Raw genomic sequence first — 11670 nt, 5'->3', positions numbered from 1 at the left:
AGATAAATAAATTGTTAATTGTTACTTCTGTACTTGATCCACGGGGAAATATGAAATTTGCAACACATTACTTTGAGAAATTATATGGCAATGATAGTGCCAAATGTGTTGAGATGAAGGAAATGGCGAAAGATTTGTTGGCTAAACTTTATGAGTCTTACAATGCACAATATAAACCAGGTGGTAGTGGGAGTGCAAGTGGAAGCCAAACTTTAGCTATTGGAAGTGGAAGTGGAAGTGGTTCGAATTTTTGGGATTTAGGTGGTGGTGATGATGTTATGATTGAGGACCCTTTTTTCGAATTTAGTAAGGCGGTTGCCGGTAGTGAATGTAGTCCGGAATTGTCAAATAAGTTGGATCTTTACTTGATGGAGAAGACTGAAAAAATTACAAAAGGTAATTTGAGCACTAAATTTGATATTTTGTTAGGTGGAGGGTGCATAGTGCCAATTATCCTATTTTGTCAAGTATAACAACGGATGTTATTGCTATTCCGATGTCTAATGTTGCCTCCGAGTCCACCTTTAGTACTGGAGATCGTATTTTAGATCAATATAGAAGTTCTTCGACTCCGGACATGGTTGAGGCACTAGTATTATTACAGAATTGGTTGCGGTCTTTTCCTTTTGTGGATCCAACAGCGGACTTAAATAAGTTAGTTAAAGACAACGAATTTATGGATCAGCTTGCATAAGGTATATTTTGTTTGATTTTAATTTCAATTTACTCTTAAAAAATTATGACCTTATATAATTTGTTTAATTTTAATTTATTTTTTAAGTAATATGAACCTTATTTAATTTGTTATTTTTTTTTTAATGTAGAACCTTATAAATCAACAACGGCCAACCAACTTCGTAGATCAACATGAAAACTGCAGTTCAACATAAATAATTTTTAGGTAATAAAATTGATATGTATTTATTTGTTATTAAATATCACTTCATTTTAGTTAGTTTAATTTTTCACTTTGAATTTTGATTTAGGTGATATGGATGATGGATGTAGTTGTGGCTTGTTTGTTACGGTGGATATAGTTGTTGCTTGTGTGTTATGGTGAATGTAGCTATGGCTTGTGTTATGGTGGAGTTTTATTAAATATTGATGCACTACTATGAACTTGTTATAATTTGTAGTAGACTTTTAAATTTAAGCGAATTGCGACTATTTTGTATTGGGACTTTTATTATTTTGCTTTTCATTTAATACTTGTTTATTCATATATAGTGTCATTAATATTATGTGTGTAGAGTGTAGTTTGATACTTGATTGGTAGTTAATGGAAGTGTAAACTGTAAAATTAAGTAAAATTAGGTGGAAAGTATAAAATCTGATAATATTAGGGTAAAGTTGTAAAATCAAAAAAATAAAAAATATGAACCGAACCGAGCCGAACTGAACCGATTCTTAAATTTTACTTAATATTACGTGTTAAGTGTTTATGATTCGGTTCAGTTCGGTTCGTTTCGATTCTTAAATTCGATTCGAGTTCGGTTCATACTATATAGTGTCATTAATATTACGTGTTTATGATTCGATTCTTAAATTCGGTTCATACTCTTAAGAACCGATCGGTTTCGATTTGGTTCGGGACGTGAATCAAACCGAACCGACTATTGCCCATGAGCCCACTGCCCACAGGCCGAAAAGAACAGTGAAACTCGCCACACATAAATAGAAAACCAACTTAACTGACACTCGCCCAAAACGCAACAGTAGAAGCCAAAAAACAACAAAAAAATGGCTTCGCCAGCGGCAGTCTCTTCGCCTTTCCACCGTCTGGCCAGCTTAAAAAACCCCACAATTTCATCACCTGTAAACGCCACATCAGCAACATCGACGGTAACAGCAACAGCGACAGCGACGACGGCAAGCTCATCTTCCCCGTTAGACGTATTCGCCAACGATCCAATCCTCTCCGCCTTTCTCTCCCCGTCATTCTCCTCGACCTCCTTCTCCTCCGCCGCACTCTCCTCCGGCTCCCCCGCCTCCACCGCCGAGCGCCTCCACCATGCCATCCGCCTCTTAGAGAACCAGCTCCGCTCCGAAGTGCTCTCCCGCCACACCGACCTCCTCAACCAGCTCTCTTCCTTGAACCACGCCGAACACGCCCTCTCCACCGTCCGATCCGCCGTCTCGTCGCTCCAATCCTCAGTCCGACGCGTCCGATCCGAGCTCTCCGATCCTTACAAATCAATCAAATCCAAAACAATCCAGCTGTCGAATCTCCACCGCACCACCGAACTCCTCCAGCACACTATCCGCGCCCTCAGGCTGTCCAAAAAGCTCCGCGATTTGATCGCCCCGGCTGAGGCGGAACCGGAGAAGCTAGATCTAACGAAAGCCGCGCAGCTTCACTGCGAGATTGTCACAATGTGCAAAGAGTACGACCTTAGTGGCATCGACGTCATTAACGAGGAGCTCCTCTGGGTCAAGGAAGTAGGAGAGAAATTGAGAAACGAAGCGATGAAGGTTCTAGAAGGAGGAATGGAAGGCTTGAATCAGGCGCAAGTGGGGACTGGATTGCAAGTGTTTTATAATCTGGGAGAGTTGAAGGTGACGGTAGAGCATTTGGTCAACAAGTATAAGAACATGGGGGTAAAGAGCGTGAATGTGGCACTGGATATGAAGGCGATTTCGGGGGGAGGAGCGGGGTTTGGACCGGGAGGGATAAGAGGGAGTGGGACGCCGCAGATTGGAGGTGGTGTTAAGGCAAGAGAAGGGTTGTGGCAGAGAATGGGAACTTGCATGGATCAGTTGCATTCTGCTGTTGTTGCGGTTTGGCACTTGCAGAGGGTTTTATCGAAGAAGAGAGACCCATTTACTCATGTATTACTTCTTGATGAAGTTATTCAGGTGAATTTTGCACTTAATTTCATTTATGATTGGTTTCTTAGTTTCAGTATGGAATGAGTATGAAACTATTTAGTGTTGAGGTATAGAATAGGAATGATAGTTGAAACTAATTTCTAGCCTATTATGATTATCGGAGGTGAGAATTTGGTTAAATGTGAATAAAGTTAAAATGTGATGTTAGTGGTTGATATTTTATGCCAGGCAGAAGAAAGAAACGTGCAGAGGTGTTTATGGCTGATTGTAATTGGTAACTTGGAATAGGAAGGTTAAGAGTCATAGGGGGAATTAGGCTTTGTGATTGATTAATGGGGGGTGTAGTTCAAGGCTTCAAATAGAAGAAGCAATCAAGTATGGAGAAGTGAATAGTTGTAAAAAGAAGCTTGTAATTGGTAACTTGGAATAGGAAGGTTAAGAGTCATAGGGGGAATTAGGCTCTGTGATTGATTAATGGGGGGTGTAGTTCAAGGTTTCAAATAGAAGAAGCAATCAGGTATGGAGAAGTGAATGTTGTAAAAAGAAGATATACCTGGAGCAGCAAAAGGTGAAGAAAGGCAACTAGTTTTTTTCATTTTGTGAGAACTGAGAAGTAGTAATTCGTTATCCTTGACTAGAATAAATACTATGGACACTCTGTTTTCTTCATTGTGCCGACAATGACTCCATGACTTATCATCCAAAGAGAGTGTTTATTTAGGAGGCAGGACATTGATGTGGCATCAAATATTTAGGCATAGTTGCAGCTTCATAGGCAAGGGGATTTGTTTTTGTACTTTGATTCCGTAGCTTTGTGGAAGTTATACTGATAGGTTTTTCCTTATGAATTAGAACATTCATATTACCGCTGTGCGGTATTTGACCATAGAGAGAAAGCACGCTGAACTGTTATGTCTTAAAGCTGATAAGGTTTTCCTTGTTACATTTTAAAGTTTAAGTACTTTACTATTAAATTGTGCACGCATACATATTAAATCCCTCCATCCTTTTGATCCAGTATTTCCAGTTCTGTATTTGACTATCTGAATCGACAATGCTTTATACTACAATACATGGAATGTAAATCTTGTAACATCTGGACAATTTAGTTGAGTATTGATTCATTTAATTTTTCCTGTTTTTCATTGATTTGATAAGCATTAACCCGTTTGAGTAGAAACACTTGCTTACATTATTGGTCCAGCAACTTATTACCTCTCCTTTTAAATGCTTACATTATATACTCCTGGAAACAGGAGGGCGATCCCATGTTAACAGATAGAGTTTGGGAGGGCCTTGTGAAGGCATTTGCAAATCAAATGAAATCTGCTTTTACTGCATCAAGTTTTGTCAAAGAGATATTTACTAGTGGGTATCCAAAACTCTTGTCCATGATAGAGAACCTTCTTGAAAGGATTTCTCGTGAGACAGACGTCAAAGGGGTTTTACCAGCTATTAGTCCGGAAGGAAAAGGTCAGATGATTGCAGCAATTGAAATTTTCCAGACAGCTTTCTTGACTCTCTGCTTAACTCGCCTGTCCGATCTTGTGAATTCTGTATTCCCAATGTCTAGCCGTGGAAGTGTTCCTTCCAAAGAACAAATCTCGAGAATTTTATCACGCATTCAGGAAGAGATTGAAGCTGTTCATATGGATGGGCGTTTGACACTTCTTGTATTGCGGGAAATTGGCAAGGTTTTGATCCTGGTAGCAGAACGAGCTGAATATCAGGTATGCATTTGAAAACCTAGTAAAAGATATTACCATGTTTGTAAACAGAGAAGGATAAGCTATTATAATACATCTGGCAACTACAACACTGCTTTCCCTTTTTTTTTTTTAATTTTAACTTTTAATCATGGTGATGGAATGCATTGTGCTAGTGTTATAAAACTGATATGGGCAGTGTGCTGCTACCTTTCTGATATTATTTGTTTTGCATGATGAATTAACCATGTGGCGTACTATTTTGTACATATCTGCATTCTAATATTTCTAATTAGATTATCCAAACTCTACATTCATTGTACTAAGGGAATCTAATTCATCACGTTTCATTAGATCCAGGATGTGATGTGGTTCTAAAGGATGAATTGGATATTAACATCTCGAATAAGACGTAGTTATTATGCACAAATCAATCATATTTATTTGAACTTTTCAGCCCTTGATGGCATATTGAGGCACAATAATCCAGATTTGTATGCCTTAAGGGCATGTTACATCTTTTATATGATTTATTTTGTGGTTAATATTTAACTACTCATTTAATTGTGTAAATATTGTAGTTAAGGATCAAGTTTAGAAACTAGAAAGGTCCATGAATATTTTTTCCATGAACCAAGATGAGCTAAATTGTACAGAAAATTGTTTGATCAAAATATTGACAATAGCACATATATATATTAGGTTAGCAAAATTAGTAGAATTAGAGAAACTCATTCTAAGAATTACATTCTGACAAGCAAATATGATTTAATTATTTCTAGGATGCTATTATCTTCTTTGAGCATGACTTCTTATATTTGTTGACAATTAATTTATTTGAAACTAAAGAACTACAGTCAATGGCAGATATCTACTGGTCCTGAAGCACGCCAAATAACTGGCCCTGCAACTTCAGCTCAAATCAAGAACTTTGCACTGTGTCAGCATCTGCAGGAAATTTATACACGCATGTCATCGATGATAACAGGACTGCCTCCAATTGCGGCAGAAGTGTTGTCTCCCTCTCTTGGGACAATATACGGAGTTGCATGTGACTCAGTTACATCCTTGTTCCAAGCAATGATTGACCGTCTTGAGTCTTGCATCTTGCAAATTCATGACCAGAACTTCAGTGTGCTTGGGATGGATGCTACCATGGATAATAATGCTTCGCCATACATGGAGGAGCTGCAGAAGTGTATTCTTCACTTCCGTAGTGAGTTTCTATCTAGGCTGTTGCCTTCTTCAGCAAATACTACCACTGCAGGGACAGAAACTATATGCACTAGGCTAGTTCGGAGCATGGCTTCCCGGGTCCTGATATTTTTCATCAGGCATGCTTCTTTTGTAAGACCGTTGTCAGAATCAGGGAAATTGAGGATGGCCAGAGACATGGCTGAGCTAGAGTTAGCTGTGGGCCAGAACTTGTTCCCGGTTGAACAGCTTGGCGCTCCCTATCGAGCCCTTCGAGCATTCCGGCCTCTTATTTTCTTGGAAACACCTCAGTTGGGAGCATCTCCTCTTCTTCAAGATCTCCCACCAAGTGTTATACTTCACCATCTTTACTCTCGGGGTCCTGATGAATTGCAGTCACCATTGCAGAGGAATAAGCTGACACCTCTGCAGTATTCGTTATGGCTGGATTCTCAAGGGGAGGATCAGATATGGAAAGGTATTAAAGCTACTCTGGATGATTATGCTGCAAAAGTTAGGGCAAGAGGAGACAAAGAGTTCAGCCCTGTATATCCTCTCATGCTCCAACTGGGATCAGCTTTGAGTGTAAAGGCTCCTGGATCTCGAAAGTCTTGAATACTGGCTTAGATCCTGTAAACTATTGATTTCCGAGAATGAATAGCCTTTTGCCAAATTGCCGATTTTTTGCTTTTAGGAAGAATGTGGTAATATATGGGACGGTGATGAAACTTCATAAAGAGTTGTGTTGCTTATACTGCAATCGCTGAGGTACACATTGGATTTTTATTTACCGTATCATTTCATTGTTTTTCCATTGAAGGTTAGCCTAACATTTTCTTCCTTTTGTCAAGTTCTCTGGATTCCTTCTCATTCTTCAGGGCATGAAAGTGATGGAGTCTCTTACCGAACAGACCCGCGGCACCAAGGTTTTCTTGTATCTGCTCAAAACTACTTACTGCAATTTTTTTTTTCAGCCCATTGTTTCAAATGCTTGCTAGTCTTTCAACTATAGTGATAATGTCTACATTGTTTATACGGATTAGATTTTTTATGATAATGTTTAGAGTTTCATTCTTTAACAAACATTTTGTTTCAATGAGTATTTGTAGGACATTGTTCCCCATAACTTTTGTCACACTACCAGTGATCGTTTATGTTGCTTTGTGAAAACAGTATGTAAGTGATAGTCTAATTGTATACAGAAAAGCAAATTGAATGTCAGCCGGTATTTATTCTTTGCAGCTATCATCTGGTTTATCACCATCATGAACGGGGAATATTTGAATTTCAAGCCAAAATTGTTGTTAGTGTTAAGATGCTTACACTCCTTTGTTGGGGCAAAGGAGACTGAAGTTCTAAAGCCCATTTGGTCTCCTCTTCGGTGTGCTGACATAACCCTTTTTCTTAGATATTTATGCACACCAAAAGTGAAAGCGCTTCAGAACAAAAGCCCATTTTATCAAAAGGGTAATTTTGAGGCTTACGTGCCTCGCTTGACACAAAGTCATTATACAAACTACACATTCAATCTATTACCGAAAACAAATGGCCAAGCTCCCAATAAAGTACGTCCCTTAATGTGTGTTGCTTAAAGACAATGCGAGTTTAAAATAAAATATAATTCATCTAACACGCATGGAACTTCACTATTGGTAAGTGCAGCATAATTTTCTGAGTGTAACAATAATTAGCTAATTCAAAAGGGTTGCTTTCACGTACATAAATTGAAGACAGCCAGCGCCAAATTCTCTAGATCTTAATTTGATGTGATATTGTAAGATGTAGACGTCCAAACTAAAACTGCCTCGTATAATGGAATTTGGTTCCTAATTCAGCCTAATAATGCTAAATTAAGTAATCCGATTCTAATGTATTTTCATACTATTGCTTAAGCACAAACCAACATTATGGTTCATTAATTAAGTCAATTCATACCAATCCTTATCATATGTCAACTTCAATTTCAAATATTAAATTGCTTTTTTAAGAACTCAGGGTCATATGAAAATTAATCAACCTTTGCAACTGAATAATGATACAGATATTGGCCAAGCTTATCCTGTAATGTCTGAGAAATGTTTTAAAATGTGCGTGTCTGTATGCTCGCACTCTTTCCCGTTTATTAATTATATGTTATAAAGAGATTTAAATTTAGTGCTGATCTCAATTTTATGTATATGTTGATATTTTTTGAGGTTGTGATTAGTAGTAATTAAATAATAATTATGTAATTAAATCTTAATATAAATGTACACATGGTACAAGATAGCAAAACTCAAACCAACACTAAATTTAAATTGGGAAATTATCAATTGTATACTCTTAATTTACTCCGTTATCAAATTTACTACAATACTTTCAGGGTATATCAGTCGTCCACCCGAAGTTGACAAAATGTATATGCCCTCCACCAAACCGTTAGTTGCCGTTTAAATATGATAACGTCAGAGGAGTAATCTGGTCTTTTCATATGATACAAGTGATAATTTAAGGTTATATAAGTAATAATAAGATATTTTAAAGGTATACAAGTGATAATTTTCAAGGGTAAAATTATCAATTCGCTACAGTTTCGTTAACTTTCAAACGGCAGCTAACGGCTTAATAGTCGGCAAATAACTTTTGACTATTTAGGATGGACGACTAATACACCCTTAAAGTATTGTAGTATTTTTTATAAAAATACAAATTTAGGATATACGAATGATAATTTCTCATTTAAATTTGTAATAAAATCTTTTGACTATTAATGTGCGTCTTAAAACATGTTAAGAAATAATTTTGATACTCATTAATTAAAAGAGAGAGTGACACTTTTTAGTCTTGGTCTTGAAAAAGTAACACCAAATAAAGCTATTTGAAAAGAGAAAATCACTCAATCAAGTTCCTAGTAGTACAAACTAACTACTCTTAATTTGTAGAGATGTTAGATCATCAACTTATATGGGAAAATACCGAATTTATTACTCAGCAATGTGTTATAATTTTTCTATTACTATTTTAACATCTAGACGAATGGTGTGTTTGGGAGTGAGGTGTTGTAGCTTTTAAGCTGCAGCTGCTGTAGAGTAAAAGTTACAACTGTGGAGTAAAAGTTGAGAAAAAAAATTTACTAAGCGGCCAAAGTCCAACTATAAACGTTACCAAACACCTTAATAGCTGGGATTTCAAAGCCCAGCTACCTCACCACACTCCCAAACAGACTAGAAATGAGATATTTCAAAGTATCAGACACTCACAAGGTACAAACAAATTCTAAGAGGAATAAAAATGTAATTCAGCCTCATATAATAATTAAGAAATTAGAGAGTTTCAAGCTCTCTCCCACTCTCTCTCCCTCTCTCTCTCACAACACGGAGCAACTGGAAACACAACAATCACAAAAACACAAATGGCTCAATAGTAAGCAGCGTGCCTTCGATGCCCTTCTATCCCACATGGCGTATTGTATCAATATTAACTATTGAGTAGTGTTAACTAATTTTAAGCATGAAATAACAAGCCTCTTGAATTGACTAACATCTACATCTCGTATGTGAATACAAACCTTAGCATTTTACCTTCATGGTTTATACCTTGAAAAAGAGAGAAAGAAAGAGAGTGCAATTCGTTAATCAAACTAAATAACTAATTAATTACATGTAATATTATATTAATATAGGTTGGTGGGTGGGTGGGGATTCGTATTAACAAATCTTAATGTAGCATACATGCATATGCACATCATTTTCACCTGATTTACTTTATGAATTGTGACTTGTCTTGTCTACACAATAAACCCTAAAACGTTTCTGCACAATTCATGATGATATTATAAATACCTTGGAATGCTCCGCTGAGCAAAGCAAACTCCAAATTTGAAGCCTAGAAAATTTAAAAAAGAAAAAAATCATGGGCAAGAAAATAATAAGTCCAGCTGCTGCTTTGAAAATATCTAAGAAAAATAATATTAATCATGAGAAGAAAAATAAGCAGCAACTTAACAGCTTGATAAAAGTTTTGAAACCCAAAGTTTACATCACTGACAGCTCAAGCTTCAAGAGCCTTGTTCAAGATTTAACTGGCAATGGATCATCATCAAGCACAAGCACCACCCTAGTCTCATCGCCATCACCATCACCATCATCATCATCTCCACCACCTCCAGTTGAAACTAATAGCACGGAGGCGTTTTCTGACACGTACTCCCTTGATTCATCATTTGATCAGCCGTGCAGTAATAGTATTATTTATGATGAGCCGATGTTTATTGAAGATGAGACAGCAGCAGCATCTGTTGAATATTTGTTGATGATGAATCACGATCAACAAGAAACAGAATTGTTTGCATATCAGGATTTGGATTTGGAGTCATGGCTATTAGATATGGAGCCTGGAGCCGCACCAGCACATAAATCATCTTGTAATGTTGTTGCGTGTCATGATCAGTTTCAGCAGGAGGTTAGTATTTATGACTACGAGCTGTCTGGGCTGCTCATATAGAAACAAGAAGCAAAATCCTGGCATGGTATATGTGTGTACACAAAATACTTCTTTCATGCCATTGCACCCATTCTTTATCATATGGACACGCTATTAAGCCAATATGATCTAATAGAACTATGAAACCATATGGGCTTAATAGCATATCCATATAAAAAAAGATGAGGTTGCCCACTCCTTTTATATATATATAATTAGTAATCTTGTTCATATGTATTGGAGTACAAAAATTCGTATATAGCTGCAGCGAATGTAATTGTTTCTATGTATAGTTTTGTGTGTATATACAGAGAGAGAGAGCTGTATATTGTGATTCTTATTATGTTTTCCATGTGTTATATGAATGTTTTGTATATTAATATATAGTCATCATTAAATTCCCATCCAATATTCTCTCTCTCTCTCTCTAGATATATGTGTGTGTATCTTTTTTATGATGTTTTCAGAAAATGGATTATTAATGTACCTTATACATGGCAAGTGAGGTACAAATGGAAGCATGCATGTGATTAAGCGGCTCAATTCTTATGGAAAATCTAAGAAATGAAAGTAATTTCGATGATGAGGAATAAATTATTTTAAAACTTTACCAGTAATATTAATTAATTGGGTTATGCCCTCGATGATCGATGTGAGCATGCATATATGGGATTAATAGTTTCTCTTTGTTTTAGTATTTCTTGTCCAGCAACTTGATTGCTGCAGAGATTCTTGATTGTTTACATATCTATGATAACCGTTCAATGGAACTTTTGATAACCTTATATAAACTCTAAACAAAATATTTATTTTGTTCAATAATAGTCCTTAATTAATCAGGCTCTATGTTTAACCCTAGCTATATATGATGAAATAATACAGTTGGTCAAGTCTCTCTTACAGTGGAAGTATGTGAGAGAAGTAAGATAAGGGGTCTATACAGTGACATATGTCAAAACTTTTAGTATTTCAATGCCTATGACAGAAATTTCTAATATCTATTTGAACCTTTGTCTAAAGTTAGCTGGCTCGACGATAATTTATTTTACTATTGCTCTCAGTAAACAATTTGTTGTCATATTTTTCATGATACCACTCAAACTCGGTTCACTTCTTTTAGGGAAAATGAATGATAATGAGTGCATGACATTTACACAGTGAATCAGGACTCCTTTATAATATAAGTTTCTCTTTAAAGTTGGTATGAGTGATTGATAGTTAATAAATAAATAAATAAATTAGATAATTAATCACGTAACCCAATGCTTTTCAAAAAATGAAGAAGCTTGATTGTGAGTCGAAAATACTATTCTTTAGGAAAATGAACTTAAACTTCCCAATAAATATTTTACAGATTCTTTGGCACCAACAAACAACATGAAACTTCTCTAAATTATTTTGACCCAAAATGGGGGCAAACAGAAACTACAGAAGCCACATAATTTATTGGGCCCCATGTAAAAATCCGTAAAGCTGTAGG

The 11670-nt window shown here is 36.4% G+C and overlaps 1 protein-coding gene across 1 annotated transcript; it reads left to right on the top strand.

The window, feature by feature from the left end:
• Nucleotides 1-1695: 1695 nt before the first annotated feature.
• On the top strand, nucleotides 1696-6950 carry LOC102616413 (conserved oligomeric Golgi complex subunit 5). The gene is made up of 4 exons (XM_006484833.4): nucleotides 1696-2856; nucleotides 4086-4559; nucleotides 5403-6497; nucleotides 6581-6950. The coding sequence occupies exons 1-3, from the start codon at nucleotides 1741-1743 to the stop codon at nucleotides 6342-6344; spliced, it is 2532 nt and encodes an 843-aa protein (XP_006484896.1). The 5' UTR covers nucleotides 1696-1740; the 3' UTR covers nucleotides 6345-6497; nucleotides 6581-6950.
• Nucleotides 6951-11670: the final 4720 nt, after the last annotated feature.

The sequence above is a fragment of the Citrus sinensis genome, chromosome 4 (assembly GCF_022201045.2).
Source record: "Citrus sinensis cultivar Valencia sweet orange chromosome 4, DVS_A1.0, whole genome shotgun sequence".
Lineage (NCBI taxonomy): Eukaryota > Viridiplantae > Streptophyta > Magnoliopsida > Sapindales > Rutaceae > Citrus > Citrus sinensis.
Note: the sequence above shows the minus strand (reverse complement) of the source record. Positions and strands in the feature narration are given on the sequence as shown.

What these genes read in the sequence shown, in the direction of transcription:
- LOC102616413 (XM_006484833.4), top strand. Translation starts at nt 1,741, where the DNA reads ATGGCTTCGCCAGCGGCAGTCTCTTCGCCTTTCCACCGTCTGGCCAGC. An exon ending in TTCTTGATGAAGTTATTCAG is followed by an intron (nt 2,857 to 4,085) that starts GTGAATTTTGCA and finishes TCCTGGAAACAG; the next exon opens with GAGGGCGATCCCATGTTAAC. An exon ending in CAGAACGAGCTGAATATCAG is followed by an intron (nt 4,560 to 5,402) that starts GTATGCATTTGA and finishes AGTCAATGGCAG; the next exon opens with ATATCTACTGGTCCTGAAGC.